At 39.8% G+C, this 22,294-nt stretch overlaps 1 protein-coding gene across 8 annotated transcripts in view; it reads left to right on the top strand.

The window, feature by feature from the left end:
* PLD1 (phospholipase D1) overlaps positions 1 to 22,294 on the top strand; it is a 273,608-nt gene that overhangs the window by 215,449 nt on the left and 35,865 nt on the right. For 5 of the 8 annotated variants that reach the window (XM_070373231.1, XM_070373235.1, XM_005905581.2 and 2 more), the window contains 2 exons: positions 621 to 738; positions 3,080 to 8,739. In XM_070373231.1, the coding sequence (XP_070229332.1) occupies positions 621 to 738; positions 3,080 to 3,304 (343 nt within the window). In that variant the 3' untranslated portion in view covers positions 3,305 to 8,739. Of the gene's footprint in view, positions 1 to 620; positions 739 to 3,079; positions 8,740 to 11,195; positions 14,734 to 22,294 lie in introns of those variants that run through there. The other 3 variants (XM_070373213.1, XM_070373223.1, XM_070373206.1) reach the window with 2 other exon arrangements.

Consider the following 22,294-nt stretch of genomic DNA (forward strand, 5'->3'; position numbering starts at 1 on the left):
TTCTCTGTGTCTTCATCTCCATAGTGAAAAGGGAAAGTGAAGTCACTCAGTCGTGTCCGACTCTTAGCGACCCCATGGACTGCAGCCTACCAGGCTCCTCTGTTCATGGGATTTTCCAGGCAAGAGTACTGGAGTGGGTTGTCATCTCCATTACTGCCCTGCAAATAAGATCATTAGTACCATCTTTTAGATTCCATATACATGTGTCAGTATACAGTATTTGTTTCTCTCTTTCTGACTTACTCCAATCTATATAATAAGCTCTAGGTTCATCTACCACATTAGAACTGACTCAAACGCATTCCTTTTTATGGCTGAATAATATTCCATTGTATATATGTACCGTTGCTTCTTTATCCCTTCATCTGTTGATGGACATCTAGGTTGCTTCCATGTCCTAGCTATTGTAAATAGTGCTGCAGTGAACATTGGGGTACATGCTGTCTTTTTCCCTCGTAGACACACACTTAGTCTTAATGGCTTCTTTTGATTTCCTTTTTTTTTTTTAAAAAATAGGCTTGTATGGTTGAGTGCCTGAATTACTGTACCATTTGAAACAGTGCCTGCAAACAAACTGCTTTTGTCTCAGTTACTCATTCAGGAGGACATTTATATTTCAGGGTTGTTCTCGGCTATCTTTCTGACCCGAGTGAAGACATTCAGGATCCAGTGAGTGATAAATTCTTCAAGGAGGTGTGGGTTTCAACAGCAGCTCGAAATGCTACAATTTATGATAAGGTGAGATTTTCATATCCTTCTCCTTTTTAAATTGAATCACATCACAAAAGTATATCATTATTTCTGCATATTATTGGTACAGAGTATTCTTAACGAGTGTAAAAACACAACATACCTCCAAATTGTAATCAAATAATTCTTTGTAGACATTAAGAAAACAGAGTCAAAAAGAGCCATGGATTATGGTTTAGAAGAGACTTGAGTGGCATTCTGGTCTCAGATTCCAGAATCCCATCATGAGCATCCTTAGCAAGTGGTTACCCAGACTTTGTACATGTCTAGAGATAAAAAGAAAAAGCTGCTGCTGCTAAGTCACTTCAGTTGTGTCCAACTCTGTGTGACCCCATAGATGTCAGCCCACCAGGCTCTCCTGCCCCTGGGATTCTCCAGGCAAGAACACTGGAGTGGGTTGCCATTTCCTTCTCCAGTGCATGAAAGTGAAAAAGTGAAAGTGAAGTCACTCAGTCGTGTCTGACTCTTAGCAACCCCAAGGACTGCAGCCCACCAGGCTCCTCCATCCACGGGATTTTCCAGACAAGAGTACTGGAGTGGGGTGCCATTGCCTTCTCCAAAAGAAAAAGCAGATGGGATCAAAAAATGAGTCAGACCTGGGTTCAGCCCAGCTCACACAGTTGCTGGTCGTATGAGTATGTGTATAGTAATTTCATGTTCTGAGCCTTCCTTTCTTTCCTCTCTTATAAATTGGAGGGAATATTCATGAGGTGGTCATGAGGATAAAAAATAATCTGTTAAATGTATTTAGTACAAGTAGATTATATCCATTCTAATGATGAAGCTTATTAATAATGAGAAACTTCCTCATTTGGACAGTTAAATGTATTTAGCACATAGTAGATTATATCCATTCTAATGATGAAGCTTATTAATAATGAGAAACTTCCTCATTTGGACAGTTGTAATTCTGGAAAGGTGTTTTAAAACCAACTTCATCTGTTAGGGAAGCCAAATGGCTCTTCTAGTACGTTCCATCCATTAGTGATGACACAGGGTGTGCAAGAGTTAAGAGTCCCCCACCCCTGGACCAGGTTATGTCATGAAGTAGCTAGCTTTCTATCACAGAAAATGTTCAAGCTGAGATCCATTGACTCTATCATATGAGTGTCCATCATAAACAGGATAAGAGGGCATTCTTCTTCTGACTTCCAGACTCCCTTCAGCATGGAAAATTCATCTATAAACACAAAAATTCATGTTTCTAATGAAACAACAACTATCTACATAGACCTATTTCATACTGAGGACTCAAGGCCATGATTAAATAGGTCGTGTGTGTGGAGTATTTTTAAAATGCAGGGCACGGCCTAGTTTGGATCCTGGATTGGGAGAAATAACAGCTCTAGAAGACATTTGGGGAATAATCAGATCTGAATATGGACCATGTATTAAATGACATGAAATTGATTTCCTGAGGCGTGAGAATGGTATTGTGGATATGTAGGCACATGTCCTCATTCTTAAGAAATGCATGCTGAGGTATTCAGGTGTGAAGTGTTATGTGAAACTTATTTTCAATTAGCAAAATACATGTATAACTGATAACTTTAAGTACAGGTACTGACATGAACATTTTTCAAAATAAAAAGTTAGAGAAAATATACAATTTTTCTTTTAGATGTGAACCTCCAGTGAAATTCAGGGATGATTATTATCCAAAAAAATTAACCTTAAAGTGGGCTATCACTCATGAATCTCCTTACCACTAGCTTGACATTATCCTGTGGTCAGTCACAGGATAATGCAGATTAGATATGCATGCGTGTGTGCTCAGTCACTCAGTCATGTCTGACTCTTGTGACCCCATGGACTGCAGCCCACCAGGATTCTCTGTTCATAGCATTCTCCAGGCAAGAATACTGAGAGTGGGTTGCCATGCCATCCTCCAGGGGATCTTCTCCACCCAGGGATTGAACCCAGGTCTCCACCATTGGCAGACCAATTCTTTACCACTGAGCCACCTGGGAAGCACCCCTCCCCCATAGATCAGATATAGGATCTATCTTTTTTTTTTTTTTTCATACTGCATGGTATATAGAACTTCTTCAGCTAGGAATTGAACCCATGCCCCCTGCATGGAAACACGGAGTCTCAACCACTGAACCACCAGGGAAGTCCTCTATGATTTTTTTTTTAATGGAAGCAAATCTAGCACTCTCTGTAGCAAATAAAAGAAACAACCCTTCAATCAGGTCTGTGATGTAACATAAAACTAATATATGTTTCATAAAACATAGGTTTTGTCTGTCAGAATGAGTATTTTCCATAAAGGGGATATGCTCTCTTTTAAACTTATCACTCAGTTTCCTATTTGCATTTTAATCAGGTGTTCCGGTGCCTTCCCAATGATGAAGTACACAATTTAATTCAGCTGAGAGACTTTATAAGCAAGCCCATATTAGCAAAGGAGGATCCCATTAGAGCTGAGGAAGAACTGAAAAAGATCCGTGGGTTCTTGGTGCAATTCCCCTTTTATTTCTTGTCTGAAGAAAACCTACTGCCTTCTGTTGGAACCAAGGAAGCCATGGTGCCCATGGAGGTTTGGACTTAAGCATTATACTTGTTTGCAGCTCAGAGACTTCCACTCTGAAGAGTACACGTCACATTCTGACTTTCTGGAGACCTAACAGACAAAGCCAGACCCACAGCACACATCCACCCCTTGGACTGCAACACTTCGGGTTGACTTGGAAGGGCTACAGTCACACTGATGTAAGAGCGATGAACATCGGCATGGCCTTATAATTCCTTGTGCCTCTCCTTGTGATAAGGGGACTGCGTTCTTAGGTAGCATATACCCAACAGCGTCAACACATATTTCAATTCCATGGTGTATATCAAAGTGCATTTTCTTTGCTAACAAGAATTTATCTGTAACTGATCTACATTGCCAAAAGTTGTCTGAACCTCCTTAGTCTCCTCTGACCCTCACACATGCAGCTGTTGTTTGCTGGAACTGCCTTCATCTTGTAATCCATACAGGCTCTGTTTTACAGAGTTTTTATTGCTAGAAGATGTTGTGATGCTGCTTTGAGATTCTTGAAGGTTCCATGGGATGCTCTGCCCATCTGGTCCTGGAGTTGTGGTGTGCACCCAACCAAGGATGTGGTCCTTCTTCCTTTCCAGTGACTGAAAGGGAGGACAGACCTTAATCTATACAGCAGCCCATGTTAGGTACTTTTGATAATATTGACAGTATGTATCTTGACATGACAGAGCAACAGGAAGGAATTAAATTTGGTTATTACAGCAGAGATTTCACTTTACCTCCAAAGCCACTGACAAGATGTATTCTTATGATAGGGCTCACCGGATCAGATTTGAAAACATGTGTAGGATATTGGATTACACAGCAACCCATAAAACTCGAAGACAGAGCATACAGCCTTCAGAAATCACCAACATGTTGGTGGGAATTAGATTCAGATAAGGAAAGAACATTTCTTACAGTCCTGTAAAATTTCCTGCCATCCTTAGCTGCTGGATTGATTGAAATTGGAGTTTCTACATTTCAAAATAAAACCAGCAAATACAACTTGCCTTTCAAGAGAATCAGGGGCTTCATAACTCATGCCAAGTGAATGAATATGAGCCCAGCCTTATTTGACATTCAGATCTCTAGCTATGCTACCTTCTAGAAGAAAAATTGATTGTAAAATACATGTACCATCTCTTGTATTACTAAATAAGCATTAACATTCCACTAGAGTTCCAAAGAGGTTAGGATTATTTATTAATTCACACTATCCTCATTTGTGAATTGTTCAGGAAATCCATTTCTCTTTTTTGGATGTTAACATACCCTTTGATACCCCATAGCTCTAGTTTTATTAAGCAGAACCACTCTTACAACTTGAAGAACTAATGTGGGTTCCCAACAGGCCATAAAGTATGGTATAGATGGTGCTTCCCTGGTGACTCAGACAGTAAAGAATCTGCCTGCAATGCGTGAGAGCTGGGTTCCATGCCTGGGTCAGGAAGATCCACTAGAGAAGGGGATGGCAGCCCACTCCAGTGTTCTTGCCTGGAGAATCCCATGGACAGAGGAGCCTGGCAGACTATAGTCCACAGGGTCGCAAAGAGTAGGACACGACGGAGCGACTAACACTTTCACTTTCACACTTACACTGGGTGCAATAATTACACCTTTATGGGTTACCCGGACAGAATCTTGTCCAAAGAAGTGAGGACCCATGCCTGTTTCATAGAGCTGATGGTCCAGTGGAAAAGATTAAATAGGAACATAAAGCCAGTGAAACAGCATAGTCAGTTAGCAGGAAAGAGACAGTGTTACATACCCACAAGAGAGTTTTACAAATGAGGTGAGACTGTGTAACCAACAATGGAAATTAATATGCTTTTATGGTGGCCGGAGATGAAAAAATGGCTTCATTCTATAGCCATCACAAGTAAGACGTTTGCTATTTATGAAGTTTAGATTGGCATTTAAGGTGTTGAGTGTATGTGGAATACCTAAGGATTTCTTATATTTTCTTTTTAAACGTTCTTTTAATTGTAGGAGAGTCAAAAGACTGGCTCTTGAAAGGGCCCTTTCTCTTAAAAAAAAAAAAAAAAGCACATAACACAACCTCTCCCCATTTTATAGCTGAGGAAACTGTTAGCTGATGGACCCTTGTTAGTTATGGACTAACAACCCTTGTTATTTGATGGACTCACTGAAGTTCACCCATTAGGACTAATGACATTGTTGCAGTCCACTGCTGGCCTCTCCTTTCACTCATCACTGCCCCACAATGAGGAGATGCAATAAATAGATTTCAGAGAGGATGTCTCTAAGCTATTTTGAACCCTGTGATCTTATGGACTTATGTGCTTGTCCATCTCCCTCAACTAGAATGGAAGCTCCATGGGGCAGGGACTTTCCTGTGTTTTATTCATATTGTTATCTCCAGAGCTTGAAACAGAACCTGGTTCATAGGAGGTGCTCAGTACACGTTTGTTGGATGAATAAAGGAGATGGAGGAGAGAGCTAATGAAACGAAAACCTTATGGAGTCTCAGACAAGAAATCTTCCTGCTATTGCTAAAGAAACTGTTAGCAAGGTTCTTTTCTACTCAATCTTCTCAAAGGCAAGATGTTTATCTGCAAAGAGAAGGGCTACAAGATTTATTTGGGTAGATTTTATGGGAAATTCAGGGCCATAGTTCCTTGCTTTGTAGTGGCAGTTTACATAGCGCACCTTTCTGTAAAAATTGCATGGGCTGTGGACACAAGATGCATGACCTAATTACCCATCATTCTCTGACACCATTACTACCTACTAGAAGTTCAAATACTTTAACATTGCAGTGTCTGATATAAACTTTAAAATGCAAGGGATTTAGCATCTTGAAAAACTATTATGAATCTGTACAACATTTTAAATTGACTATAATCTTTTGAAATTACAAAAGGTAATTACAGCCTTTAAGTATTGTACCTGAGATCCTGATAATCTGTGTGATAATTTTTGCTTTCAAGAAGGGAAAAAAAATCTGTGATTATAAGAAGTGAAAGGTAGAAAGTGGTCATGGCCTATTAAAGCTATTCATGCTGGCCAAGCTTAGTCATTGGAGGACACTCAGCACAGCAGGTCCGGCGCAGGCGTGTGCTCTGGAGCAAGTGTCCACTCGGTGACTCACCCTCCAATGGGACTGTCTTCTTTTTCAGCTGTAAAGCATCACAGAAGGGCTTGGAGAGCTGGTCATTAGATAATTGAGTGACATATTGTAAAACAAAACAATGATTTTATTTTAATAGCATCTTTGGAAAAAAACTTTATCTCTAGGTAATCAAAAATGTAAGCAGTTAATCTCTTATGTATTAATGGGAAAATGTAATATATTGTGAATTAACAGTCTTCCAGATGAAAACAGCAAGCCAGGAAATCTTTTTTAGCAGATGTAAGATAACAGGCAGAACAGGTTATGAAGACCCTGCACTTCTTTCTGCCTCTCCTCATTCCTTATTCCTTATTCCACTGTCCCATCCAGAGCCCTTCCTTATTATGGAAACCATTTTAGAGGACAAGAAAGAGCTTTCTGGGGAAAAAAGAAAAAAACCATGAGGCCTCTATAATAAATTTTCAGTTTAACTCACACTTTCAAGTGACTGACAAAATATTACTATTTTTTAACAGAGGTAATGGTTCTTTTTAACATTTCTGATCTGATGTGGCACGTGAGCATTCCCAGATGCCTGTCACCCTCTGGAGAGGGGCTAAAGAGGACTCTTCGTGTCTTCTCATCCCTCTGTATTCTCTCTTTATGAAATGAGCAAATGTTATGGGATTTTCAGTGTGCTTAGGAATACAATTTTATTCCCTTAGAAGATCCTCTGAGGTCAATTAATACTGACAATTTGGAGGTTTAAGATGAGTTTTACCAGGCATCAGTTCAGTTCAGTCGCTGAGTTGTGTCCGACTCTGTGACCCCATGGACTGCAGCATGCCAGGCCTCCCTGTCCATCACCAACTCCCTGAGTTTACCCAAATTCATGTCCATTGAGTCGGTGATGCCATCCAACCATCTCATCCTCCGTTGTTCCCTTCTCCTGCCTTCAGCCTTTTCCCAGCATCAGGGTCTTTTCAAATGAGTCAGTTCTTCGCATCAGGTGGCCAAATTACCAGGCATAGGCCTTAAGAAATTCTTGAATCTAGAAATTCACTGGAAAAGGAATTCACCATCTATCAAAAAGTTGCAGGTGAAGAATCAATGGATTTGCCTTATGTTTAGGGGAGGCAGATACCATCATAAATGCCTAATGGCATTTAATTCACATGTGACATATTACTAGGTTTGACTTCAGATTAGAAGGATTCATTAAAGGAACCAAAAATGCTGTGACTGAATTTATTATAGGTTATCTTAGTTTTTCCTTTATATCAGTTTTAAATTTTAACTTAAAAACAGAAAGTTAATCTAAAAAAATGAAAATTTGTCACACTAATCATTTTAAACTTTTACGTTTTAAAGTCAGAGACTGGGATGGCCATCCAACCAAAATGTAGGCTTAAATATTCTTTTTTATCTCCAGCAACTCAATTGTTAACTTCATTCTAGATACATGCACTTAAGTGAATGTTGTCCTACTTCTGCTCAACACTGGGAAATATAACGTCATGTTCTCCTAAGGTATATTCCACTTGGCTTCATCACATAAAATGGTCTGGGTCAAAACTACTGATACTCTTCCTCAGTCATTCTAAAAATTCATACTAGAGTATTGTAGTTGGAGCACATGTCTCTGACACAAAAACCAAATACGTATTGATGAACATTCACCCATGCAGAACATTCAGGTATTCTGGACAGAACTCAGGCACCTAGCTTCACCCTTATGACGGGCTTTGGCAAACTAAGACTGGGCCTCCTGTTTTTGTCAATAAAGTTTTACTTGATTGCAGCCATGTCCAAGCCATGCAGCCATGTTTACATGCCGCATGACCAAATGATCTGCAAATCCAAACTACTTGCTATCCTTAAGAAATGTTTACTGATCCTTCCTCCAGAGAGCAGAGAATGTCCAGTTAGAATACCTCAACCAAACAGATTTGAGTGAGTTTTATTCTCTTCCATGAACAAGGTCTTCAACTCTTCCCTATCCCAGAGCCAGCATTCTATAATAGAATAATGGTAACAAGGTCAAGTTCTTTCAGGAATGAAAAGTCATATGAGTTTTGGTTCTGAAAGAGTTATTGTCAACTCATGCAATCTCCTCCCAGCTGAGCACTCAATATGAAGCACTGTTGGTAATGTTTTTTAACTAAAGTGTTCAATGAGGATGGATAGACCTAACGGTTTGTATTCAGAATGAGAATTGTGAACTCAAGAAACTCAGTCTCCCTGGATTTTCCTTCTGTGAAGCCCTGGAAATGACACATGTATCCATTCTCTGCCTCACAGTCAGTGCTTTCGATGCCGATTCCCTTAACTGACTTTTAAAATGTAAATATTCATTAATTAAGCAATTAAAAGTGTGAAATCAGCCGTGTTCCTCTCTTTGAAAAGAAGATTCCTTCTTCTGCACATGAGGTTTTTAGAGCCAGTACGATGTAGGTCTGAGCTGGAGACAGAAGTGTGCACCCTGGAGCAGGTATCAGAGCCCCAGCGTCCCCTGCCATTCCCAGTCCTTCTCACAAGCTTCATGCACGAGTCTCAGCAGCACCCAGAAAGAGAAAGAAACAGAAGCCCCCCTTTTGCCCCCTCCTCTTTCAATTACTACCTATTCCCTGAAAGGCGACCACTTTCCCCAGGTTTTAAACAGAGATTAGTTTTGCCTATTTTTGTACCCCGCTGGCCTTTTCAACAAGGACACCCTCAGCCTTATCTCTACTAGGCGTCTTGCAAGCTCTCTTTGGCTTCCAGGGGACTGCTCACATTTGTAGACTCATCCTGGGCTCCTCTCTCTCCGTTTCACTTCTTCAGGGTCTGGCTTGTTCTTCCCATTCCACTCAGTGCTCAGGTGATCCAGTGGCTTCCCTGCCATCTCTCTGCTCACCTGCAGGCCTGCTCTCCCTTCTAAGCTCCAGACACATTAGATGTCTGAGCAATAGCTATCTCTACTTCTCCACATGGGTCCGAGAGAGTGAGTAGAGAGGCAGAGAGAAACCTATCAGAGGCAAAGCCGCAGCGTGGAGACCTGCCCTCTGCAGCACAGGTGACCTCAGAGGTCGGGGGACAGCCTGTGTGGTGAGGCATCAACAGTGCCCCCTAGAATGGGCCTGTGGATTTGTTTTCATAATATAGTAATTCTTATTCTAGAAGCTTGTAATTTCTTTGAAGACAAGGGTCTTCTTTCTTCATACTTCATATAGGGCTTGTCACAATGAGTAGCACATTGCTCAGGTTATGTGGAAAGTGATTTGAAAGCTTTCTTTGCTCGTGGTATGTGAGATTCATCAGGCCAATTTGTAAAGAGGATGAGAACATAAAGAATTGAGTTGTTTTATGTTAGAATGGAGGGGTAAGAAGTAGATTTCTAAATTCCTCTTTATATTTACAAAGTCTCAATAACTTTTTAAAATACAGTTTGAGCTGTCATAATGGAAACTTTAAACATCATCAAAATCACATTTGAAAGATTAAGAAAATTCAATAGTTTTTCCAATGATATTTGGCTATTCACTTTCTAGACAGTAAGTAGGTCAAAAGGTGGGTTTAGAATTGCACCAGATAACTCAGTGGGTAAACATTTGCTGATTTACGAGAAACAAAAATAGGAACAGTACTTTTAAAAAGTCTTTTAACATAAAGACATTTTCTGAGCCTCTTTTTCATTACAAATCTTCATTCATAAGAACTTTTGCATTACAGTGCATTCCCTAGATAAAGAGAAGGGGACACTCAGGTGAAAGACAAAATCAGAGATTTTTCCCCCCACATTTCACTTATCCCATTAAGACTTTCTCTTTAAGTTTTTATGGAAGTACAGCTGCTTTACAGCATTGTGTTAGTTTCGGTTCTACAACAAAGTGAATCAGCTCTATGTACACATATATGTCCTCTTTTTTGGATTTCCTTCCCATCATACTAAGATTTTTAAAATTTATGTTTTTATTGAATGAAATTCAATAAATTAAATTCTATAGTGCTTTACAAGTTTCAAAATTTCATATACATGATTTCATATAATCCCATAATAAGCCCCTTTTTTTAAAATCCCCCATCCCTATTGCCCCTTCGTACCCTCCCCACTGGTAACCCTTAGTTTGTTCTCTGTATCTGTGAGTCTACTTCTTTTTTGCTTTATTCACTAGTTTGTTGTATATTTTAGATTCCACATTAAGTGATAATACAGTATTTGTCTTTGTTGTCTGATTTATTTCACTTACCATAATACCTTCCAAGTCCATTCATGTGACTGCAAATGGAAAAATTTAAAGTCAGGAAGTTCCTGATTGGCTGGTTAAATTATCTTTCCCTCACCCTGCTAATTACCTGCTGTTATGCCCAGAACAGCCCAGCCCTGGATCATAGATGCCTTTTTGTTTGAAATTGGTGTGAGATGTCATTGTGTGCTACTCCTCTCTACACACTTTCATATGCTCTTTCTCTTGAAACTCTGGATTTTTTTTCCAGTTGTTTTTTCCTTTAATTTTAAATCTCAACTTCTAGTACAGAAGATTGAGTAAATTGCATTCCTCAGTCCAGGGCCCATTAAGACTCCCTCTCTTGTTTAACTCATTTGTTACTTATTTTAATCTACACATTCCATTCATTTTCTCCTCCTTGCAGTGATCAGTATTAATCATTTTAATGTATTTTTGTGTATCTTTTTACTTGAATGTATTCTTGTAAAATGTGTATTCTTGTTTGAGGAATTTTTATTTACATAAATAATATTATTTCTGGGGAAGCACTAATTTTAATACCTAGGCATGAAAAGCAGAGACATTACTTTGCCAACAAAGGTCTGTCTAGCTAAGGCTATGGTTTTTCCAGTGGTCATATATGGATGTGAGAGTTGGACTATGAAGAAAGCTGAGTGTTGAAGAATTGATGCTTTTGAACTGTGGTGTTGGAGAAGACTCTTGAGAGTCCCTTGGACTGCAAGGAGATCCAACCAGTCCATTCTAAAGGAGATCAGCCCTGGGTGTTCTTTGGAAGGAATGATGCTAAAGCTGAAACTCCAGTACTTTGGCCACCTCATGCGAAGAGTTGACTCATTGGAAAAGACTCTGATGCTGCGAGGGCTTGGGGGCAGGAGGAGAAGGGGACGACAGAGGATGAGATGGCTTGATGGCATCACCGACTTGATGGACGTGAGTTTGAGTGAACTCCAGGAGTTGGTGATGGACAGGGAGGCCTGGCATGCTGCGATTCATAGTGTCACAAAGAGTCGGACACGACTGAGCGACTGAACTGAACTGGCTGATGTTGATGTATGCAGGTCTGACCTCTTGCATTTAATCATGGAGCTTACTGTTATGCAATCATCACATTTCATCCATCACTTTCCCACAAACTGACCCCAGGTTACCTCCAGCTACCCACCACCACATATATGCTGCAGTGAAAATCCTCATACCATAGGGCTGCTTGAGTAGCCTCACAATGTGGCAGCTAGCTTCCCTCAGAACGAGTGATCCAAGAGAAAACCAAGCAGAAAACACATGCCTTTTATGACCTAGTCTTGGAAGTCACAAACCACCATTACAACACTATCCTATTGATTACACCAGTTGGTGCTATTCAGAGTAGAAGACTAGAGATCTTCCTTGACTTATGATGTGGTTATGCCCCAATAAACCCGCTTTTAAATTGAAAATATTGTTAAATCGAAAATGTATTTAGTATACCTAACCTCCAAACACATTAGCCTAGCCTACCTTAAATGTACTCAGAACACTTACATTAGTCTATAGTTGGGCAAAATCAACTAACATAAAGCCTATTTCAAAATAAACTGTTGAATACCTCATGTAACTTATTGACTATTATACCAAAAGTGGAAAACTTCTGTATGGTTGTACAGGTACACAATGGTTGTAATAGTGTCTGTTGTTTACCTTTGTGATTACACGGCTAACTGAAGCTATGGCCTTGCCACCACTATCCATTACCATAGAGTATTGCACTGCATGTTCTGAGCCTGAGAAAAGATGAAATTTTACATTTGAAGTATAGTTTCTATTGCATACTTATCCCTTCAAAAGTTTTAAGTCAAACCATTGTTAAGTCAGGGACCATATATATATACAGCATGAGTACTGGGAGGTGGAGTCATTGGGGTTATATTGGAGGCTCGACACCACAAACATCAACTATTATACTTCTTTTTTATTGATTTATTTTTAATTGAAGGATAATTGCATTACAGAATTTTGTTGTTTTCTGTCAAACATCAGCATGAATCAGCCATAGGTACACACATGTCCCCTCCCTCCCGAACTTTCCTCCTCATCCCACCCTTCCAGATTGTCACAGAGGCCCTGTTTGAGTTCCCTGAGTCATACAGCAAATTCCCACTGGCTATCTATTTTACATATGGTAATATAACTTTCCATGTTACTGTCTCCATACATCTCACCCTCTCCCTCTTCCCCTCCTCCCATGACCATGGGTCTGTTCTCTGTCTGTTTCTCCCTTGCTGCCCTGAAAATAAATTTCATCAGTACCATCTTTCTAGATTCCATATATATGCGTCAGTATATGATATTTATATTTTTCTTTCTCACTTACTTCACTCTGTATAATAGGCTCTAGGATTGTCCACCTCATTAGACCTGACTCAAATGTGTTCCTTTTTATGGCTGGGTATATGTACCACAACTTCTTTATCCATTCATCTGTTGAAGGGCATCTAGGTTGCTTCCATATTCTAGCTATTGTAAATAGTGCTGCAGTGAACATTGGGGTACATGTGTCTTTTTCAATTTTTATTTCCTCAGGGTATATACCTAGAAGTGGGATTGCTGGGTCATATAGTGGTTTTATTCCTAGTTTCTTAAGTAATCTCCATACCATCTTCCATAGTGGCTGTATCAATTTACGTTCCCACCAGCAATGCAAGAGGGTTCCCTTTTCTCCACACCCTTTCCAGCATTTGTTTGTAGACTGTAGACTTTTTGATGATGGCCATTCTGACTGGTATGAGGTGGTCTCTCGTAGTTTCGATTTGCATTTCTCTAATAATGAGCGATGTTGAGCATCTTTTCATGTGTCTGTTAGCCATCTGTATGTCTTCTTTGGAGAAATGACTGTTTAAGTCTTTTCCCTACTTTTTGATTGGGTAGTTTATTTTTCTGGTATTGAGTTGTATGAGCTGCTTGTTTATTTTGGAAAGTAATTCTTTGTCAGTTGTTTCCTTTGCTATTATTTTCTCCCATTCTGAGAGTTGTCTGTAGTTTCCTTTGCTGTACAAAAGCTTTTAAGTTTAATTAGGTCCCACTTGTTTATTTTTGTTTTTATTTCCATTACTCTAAGAGGTGGGTCAAAGAGGCTCTTGCTTTGATTTATGTCATCGAGTGTTCTGCCTATGTTTTCCTCTAAAAGTTTTATAGTTTCTGGTTTTACATTTAGGTCTTTAATCCATTTTGAGTTTATGGAACAAGATAGAGAGCCCAGAGATAACCCCACGCACCAATGAGTACCTTATTTTTGACAAAGGAGGTAAGAATATACAATGGGGCAAAGACAGCCTCTTCCGTAAGTGGTGCTAGGAAAACTGGACAGATACATGTGAAAAAATGAGATTAGAACACTTCCTAATGCCATGTATTTCTATTTTTCCCCAGACTTCTTGTTTCCCAGATAGATATTTGGTTTTTCTCTGTTCTTTTCCTGAGTTGATTATCTGTGTGATAATTCTGCCACCTACAAGATGTACATTACCTTCCCACACATGCAAGAATCCCGAAGCTTCTTGTATGTATATCCACACTGAGTTCTATTATAAGAATTGTCAAATGGTTGTCAAATGCCACTCATAAAAAGGAAAATGACACTAGGTTTACCCCTGAAAAAGGAGCCCCTTGCATTCAGGATCCCGAATTTCAAATCAGCCGTGGTATTTTTGTTGTTGTTAACTTAAGCCAACCTCGACTCTTCTTTCTATTGTTGTAAGTAGTGAGCCCTGTCTTACCTGATTTCATTTTTTAAAATGTATTTGCAAAATAACGTGTGTATTAGTAAGATACCTGGCCGTTTTTAGAAGTCAAAGAGGTATAGATGGCAGAAGCATTCTCTTTGATGCTTTCATAGGTCAGAGAAAGCTACAACAAATGCAGTGGTCTCTGAAAGGATGTTTTATTGCAAATAGAAAATGATCATTAGTAACAACTCTGACATTATACTGCATGAAACATTTACATGTTAAGTATTCTTTCTGCTTCTGCTAGTCTGTGACCCTTGAATTTTTCACACATGAAGACATGGATGCATATCAAATAAAAGATTAAAGATCATGGATAATAGTAATACAATGGGGAACCAAATGTTCATGTTTCATTAGGAAAAATAAAAAGAAAGAGAGAAACTTACCACTGCCATTTTTTATTTATTGATGCAAAAATGCTGTTCAGTACAAATGTAGCCATTACCATCCAAAGTGAGATACAGATGAGTATTGAGAGTCTGAGGGGAAAGCAAAGGCCTTGAGAGTTTCTCCCATCACATAGACCAGTGAAATAAATTATTGAACCATACCTGAGCCCAAAAGCAAACTACTTCGATTTAATTCTCCGCCCTTCATTCTTATGCTAAGATAAGCATATGATGGACCATTAACAGCCTCCTATGGGAAACCTGCCTCTGGTGGAGATTATTTGTGATAACTCTGCTACCTAGAAGATGTACATTACCTTCCTGCAATTGCAGAAATCCTGAGTGGGTGCTCAGGATCCCTGTGTCTGACCTAAGAGATGCAAGTCAAGGCACCACCAATTTATCCCCTTCCCTGATGTCACCAAAACCGGTATACTTCAAGCAAGACTAATAGACTTGTGTGTGTGCCTTGCTTGATCTCTCTGGAGATTTATAGTTAAGAATGGAAATTAGGAGAAATCAAAGATAGATAGTAACTAATTGAACATCCATCATAAGCAAAGCTTCTGATTTCACTGTTGAAGGTAAGACTTGTAGTAAAGAATACACAAGTCAATCAATGAAAGTGCCTAAAAATTGTAAAAGGCCATAAATAATATAAAGCATGTACCTAGGGCCAGAAATAGATTCAGGGTTACTGCTTTGGACCTGGCATTTCCAGACAGCATGTACTATACCCGAGTACCCTGAATTTTCTATGGTAAATGTGTCTCTTCTACTGTATAGCAAGGAGTCTGGGCAAGGAAAAAGTTTGGTCCTGAGATGATATGGGGTGAATATGTGCATATCTTCTCCATTGACTATGCTACTATTTCATTCACCACTTCAGGGTCTTCCTTCATCAGATTACACCAGGGACACATAACAGATATTGACCAGGTAAACCTACAGAAGGACCATATAAGACCAAAAAAGGTCCTCCCTTCTCCAAAGAACTTTAAATATTTCCAGGTATGCTCTCAGAATAGGTGCTCATCAGATCAGAGCAGCTGTCATTTGTTTGCATTTCCTGGAGCAGAGAACTGAGAGATTAAATGACATGGGTAAAGACGCTTACTCCTTGGAAGAAAAGTTATGACCAACCTAGAGAGCATATTCAAAAGCAGAGACATTACTTTGCCAACAAAGGTCCATCTAGTCAAGGCTATGGTTTTTCCAGTGGTCATGTATGGATGTGAGAGTTGGACTGTGAAGAAAGCTGAGTGTTGAAGAATTGATGCTTTTGAACTGTGGTGTTGGAGAAGACTTTTGAGAGTCCCTTGGACTGCAAGGAGATCCAACCAGTCCATTCTGAAGGAGATCAGCCCTGAGATTTCTTTGGAAGGAATGATGCTAAAGCTGAAACTCCAGTACTTTGGCCACCTCATGCCAAGAGTTGACTCATTGGAAAAGATTCTGATGCTGGGAGGGCTTAGGGGCAGGAGGAGAAGGGGACAACAGAGGATGAGATGGGTGGATGGCATCGCTGACTCGATGGACATGAGTCTGAGTGAACTCCGGGAGTTGGTGATGGACAGGGTGGCCTGGCGTGCTGTGATTCATGGTGTCACAAAGAGTCGGACACGACTGAGCGACTGAACTGAACTGAAACTGAACTGAAGGTCTAAACAGGGCTTCTCTGTGACTCAGATGGTAAGTGCTCCGCCTGCAATTCAGGAGACATGGGTTTGATCCCTGGGTCAGGGAAGATCCCCTGGAGAAGGAAATGGCAACCACACAAGTATTCTTGCCTGGAAAATCCCATGGAAAGAGGAGCCCGGTGGGATACAGTCCATGGTGTCACAAGAGTTGGACATAACTTAGTGACTAAACCCTCACCACCAGTATTCCCTAGGTGGAAATAACAAATTTTGTTCAGCCATTCTGTTCAGCCATTCATCGACTGACATACATTTGGGTTTTTGACATCTGTTATTTTTATGAATAAGGCTGCTATAAACACTTGCCCACAAGTTTCAGTGTGGACATATGTTTTCATTTCTCTTAGATCCATATGTGGAAGTGAAATTGCTGGATCATAAAGTAGCTCTTTTACTTTGGGGGGAACTACCAGGCTGTTTTTCATTTCTGTCACCATGTATGATGGTTCAATATCCTCACCAACACTTGTTTCTATCTGATATTTTTATTATAGTCATCCTGGTTGGTGTGGAGTAGCATCTCCTTGGGGTTTTCATTTGCCTTGTCCTGATGGCTAATGATGTAAGGAGTATTTTCATGTGCTCTTTGGCCATTTGCTTATCTTCTTTGGAGAAATGTCTACTCAGATCCTTTGCCCCTTTTTTATTGGTTTGTCTTTTTGATATTAAGTTTAAGAACTCTTTACATAATCTATACAGAAGTTCCTTGTTAGATATACGATTTTCAGATATTTTCTCCTATTATGTGCTCTGTCTTTTCACTTTGTTCCTAGTATCTTTTATAGCACAGAACTTTTAATTTTGAAGAAGTCCAATTTATCTTTTTGTTTTTGTTGCTTATGCTTTTGGTGATGTATCTGAGAATCTGTTGCTAAATCCAAGGTCACAAAAACTAACCCTGATGTTTTCTTCCAAGAGTTTTATGATTTTGACTTTTATATTTAGGTCTTTGATCAACTTAGGGTTAATTTTTTAATATAGTGTGAAGTAAGAGTTCACCTTCATTCTTTTATATGTGACTATCCTGTTGTTTCAGCAGCATTTATTGAAAACACTATTCTTTCCCATTTGAACGGTTTTCATATCTATGCTAAAAATTAATTGCCATAGATACATGTGTTTATTTAGACTTTCAGTTTTATTTTGTAAACATACATGCCTATACTTAATGCCAGAATCTGACTGCCAATGCAGAAGATGTGAGTTGATCCATAAGTTGGGAAGTTCCCCTCGAGAAGGAAATGGCAACCCACTCACTCAAATATTCTTGCCTGGGAAATTCCATGGACAGAGGAGACTGGTGGGCTACAGTCCTTGGTGTCACAAAAGTATCACAGTATCACAGTCTTGATTACTCTTGCTTTGTAGTAGGTTTTGAAATTACCAAGTGTATGCCTTCCAATTTGTTGTGCTTTTCCAAGATCATATTGGCTATTCGGGATGCCTTGTGCTTCCATACAGATTTTAGTATCAGCTTGTCAACTTCTTGTGAAGAACCAGCTGGTATTATGATATAGATTGAATTGATCAATTTGAGAGTATTGCCATATTAACAATATTATGTCTTCTGAACCATGAACAAGGGATGTCTAAATCCCATTTATTTAGATGACCTTTAATTTCTTTCAGCAGTGTTTTATAGTCTTTAGTGCCTCTGTTAGGTACCTCTTTTATTAAATTTTATAATGAATACTTTTTTAAAATATATATTTCTCATGCATACTTGTTCTCAAGTATGGATATACTTACACTAAAAAATTATACCTTTGTTTATCTGAAATTCAAATTTAATTGATCATTCTGTGTTTTACTTGGCAATCCTACTTTAAAAGTGACCAAACATAGAATGAAGCATATGCGTTGTGAAGGGCATCTGAGTATTCAGAGACTGGAAGAGAAAGTTAATTAGGTCTATATAAAAGCAAATATTTAGCTCCTAGGAGGATATAACAATTAATTAGCATAATCTATTTTATCTCGAGATGTTATTCTAGTTTAAACTTCACTCTGAAATATGTGCTTTGAAGAAGAAAGTAAACATTTTGAAAATAATTTCCATTAATCTGAACTTAAAAAAATATTTCAGTATCAGGCTTCAAGGCAGTAAACCCTGAACCATGTCTATTAATCTCAGCAAAGTCACCTGTATTTTCCCATAGACAGAAACTTTTCATGCCCATGAAGACTATGTGATACAGATGTGATGTGGTGATATAGTTACACCTTTGAGCTCTTACTAGAATTGTTTCATGTTGGAGAAATTATTTTCTCATCCTGATATTTAATAAGAAATAACTCTTTCTGTCAGAGTTCTGATCTAAACTTTAATCCCCTCCCCTTGTGTGTGGAGTGGACCTGGGACTTGCTTCTAGTGAGTAGACTATGGCAAAGGTGACCACATGGACCGCAGCCTTGTCTAACTCAATGAAGCTATGAGCCATGCCGTGTAGGGCCACCAAGACAGAGGGGTCATGGTGGAGAGTTCTTACAAAACGTGGTCCACTGGAGAAGGAAATCACAAACCACTTCAGTAGTCTTGCCTTGAGAACCTCATGAACAGTATGAAAAGGCAAAAAGTTACAACACTGAAAATGAACTCCCCAGGTCAGTAGGTGCCCAATATGCTACTGGAGATCAGTGGAGAAATAACTCCAAAAAGAATGACGGGATGGAGCCAAAGCAAAAACAACACCCAGTTGTGGAGGTGACTGGTGATAGAAGCAAAGTCTGATGCTGTAAAGAGCAGTATTGCATAGGAACCTGGAATGTTAGGTCCATGAATCAAGGCAAATTGGAAGTGGTCACACAGGAGATGGCAAGAGTGAACGTCGATATTTTAGGAATCAGCAAACTAAAATGGACTGGGATGGGTGAATTTAACTCAGATGACCATTATATCTACTAGTGTGGGCACGAATCCCTTAGAAGAAATGGAGTAGCCATCATAGTCAACAAGAGTCCGAAATGCAATACTTGGATGCAATCTCAAAAATGACAGAATGATCTCTGTTCATTTCCAAGGCAAACCATTCAATATCATGGTAATCCAAGTCTATGCCCTGACCAGTAATGCTGCAGAAACTAAAGTTGAATGGTTCTATGAAGACCTACAAGATCTTCTAGAACTAACACCCAAAAAAGATGTGCTTTTCATTATAGGGGACTGTAATGCAAAAGTAGGAAGTCAAGAAATACCTGGAGTTACAGGCAAATTTGGCCTTGAAGTACAAAATGAAGCAGGGCAAAGTCTAATAGAGTTTTGCCAAGAAAACACACTGGTCATAGCAAACACCCTCTTCCAACAACACAAGAGAAGACTCTGCACAAGGACATCACCAGATTGTCAATAGTGAAATCAGACTGATTATATTCTTTGCAGCCAAAGATGGAGAAGCTCTATACAGTCAGCAAAAACAAGATCGGGAGCTGACTGTGGCTCAGATCATGAACTCCTTATTGCCAAATTCAGACTTAAATTGAAGAAAGTAGGGAAAACCACTAGACCATTCAGGTACGACCTGAATCAAATCCCTTATAATTATACAGTGAAAGTGAGAAATAGATTACAGGGATTAGATCTGATAGACAGAGTGCCTGAAGAACTATGGGTGGAGGTTCATGACATTGTACAGGAGGCAGGAATCAAGACCATCCCCACCCCCCCCACCCCAGAAAAAATGCAAAAAGGCAAATGGTTGTCTGAGGAGGCCTTAAAAATAGTTGTGAAAAGAAGAGAAGTGAAAGGCAAAGGAGAAAAGGAAAGATATACCCATTTGAATGCAGAGTTCCAAAGAATAGCAAGGAGAGATAAGAAAGCCTTCCTAGGTGATCAGTACAAAGAAATAGAGGAAAACAATAGAATGGGAAAGACTAGAGATCATTTCAAGAAAATTAGAGATACCAAGGGAACATTTCATGAAAGATGGGCACAATAAAGGACAGAAATGGTATGGACCTAACAGAAGCAGAAGATATTAAGAGGTGGCAAGAATACACAGAAGAATGTACAAAATAGATCTTCATGACCCAAATAATCACGACCGTGTGATCCCTCACCTAGAGCCAGACATCCTGGAATGCGAAGTCAAGTGGGCTTTAGGAAGCATCACTACAAAGCTAGTGAAGGTGATGGGATTCCAGTTGAGCTATTTCAGATCTTAAAAGATGATGCTGTGGAAGTGCTGCACTTAATATGTCCGCAAATTTGGAAAGCTCAGCAGTGGCCACGGGAATGGAAAAGTTCAGTTTTCATTCCAATCCCAAAGGAAGGCAATGGCAAAGAATGCTCAAACTACTGCACAATTGCACTCATCCCACATGCTAGTAAAGTAATGCTCAAAATTCTCCAAGCCAGGCTTCAACAGTATGTGAACAGTGAACTTCCAGATGTTCAAGCTGGATTTAGCAAAGGCAGAGGAAACAGATACCAAATTGCCAACATCTGTTGGATCATCAAAAAAGCAAGAGAGTTCCAGAAACATCTACTTCTGCTTTATTGACTATGCCAAAACCTTTGACTGTGTGGATCACAACAAACTGTGGAAAATTTTTCAAGAGATGGGAATACCAGACCACCTGACCTGCCTCTTGAGAAACCTGTATGCAGGTCAGGAAGCAACAGTTAGAACCGGACATGGAACAACAGACTGGTTCCAAATCAGGAAAGGTGTACATCAAGGCTGTATATTGTCACCCTGCTTATTTAACTTCTTGCAGAGTACATCATGAGAAATGCTGGGTTGGATGAAGCACAAGCTAGAATCAAGGTTGCTGGGAAAAATATAAATAACCTCAGATATGCAGATGACACCACCCTTATGGCAGAAAGCAAAGAACTAAAGAGCCTCTTGATGAAAGTGAAAGGAGAGTGAAAAAGTTGGCTTAAAGCTCAACATTCAAAAAACGAAGATCATGGCATCTGGCCCCATCATTTCCTGGCAAGTAGACGGGGAAACAGTGGAAACAGTGACAGACTATTTTGGGCGGCTCCAAAATCACTGCAGATGGTGATGGCAGCCATGAGATTAAAAGACGCTTGCTCCTTGGAATAAAAGTTATGACCAACCTAGACAGCATATTAAAAAGCAAAGACATTACGTTGCCAACAAAGGTCCGTCTAGTCAAGGCTATGGTTTTTCCAGTGGTCATGCATGAATGTGAGAGTTGGACTGTGAAGAAAGCTGAGCGCTGAAGAATTGATGCTTTTGAACTGTGGTGTTGGAGAAGACTCTTGAGAGTCCCTTGGACTGCAAGGAGATCCAACCTAAAGGAAAGTCCATCCTAAAGGAAATCAGTCCTGAGTGTTCATTGGAAGGACTGATGCTGAAGCTGAAACTCTAATACTTTGGCGACCTGATGCAAAGAACTGACTCATTTGAAAAGACCCTGATGCTGGGAAAGATTGAAGGTGGGAGGAGAAGGGGACAGCAGAGGATGAGATGGTTGGATGGCATCACCGACTCAATGGACATGAGTTTGGGTGGACTCCGGGAGTTGGTGATGGGCAGGGAAGCCTAGCATGCTGCCGTCCATGGGCTGCAAAGAGTCAGACACAACTGAGCGACTGAACCGAACTGAACTGATCCTGGGTAACACTGACTTAATCAAGTGAAAGTCCTTAAGAGAGGAACTGAGCCCTCCTTGAGGCCAGAGACTCTTCTCTGTTCATTTTAAAGAAGCAAGTCATCATGAGTCCTGTAGATGCAAGGCAATGAATTCTGCCAACAACCTGAATGAATTCTGAAGCAGATTTTTCTCAATTCAAACCTCCATTTGAAAATACAGCGCTGGGACTTCCTTGACAGTCCAATGGCTGACTTTGCCTTTCAATGCTGGGGAGATTTGGTTTTGATCCCG

Source organism: Bos mutus, chromosome 1 (genome assembly GCF_027580195.1).
Source record: "Bos mutus isolate GX-2022 chromosome 1, NWIPB_WYAK_1.1, whole genome shotgun sequence".
In the NCBI taxonomy this organism is placed as follows: Eukaryota; Metazoa; Chordata; class Mammalia; order Artiodactyla; family Bovidae; genus Bos; species Bos mutus.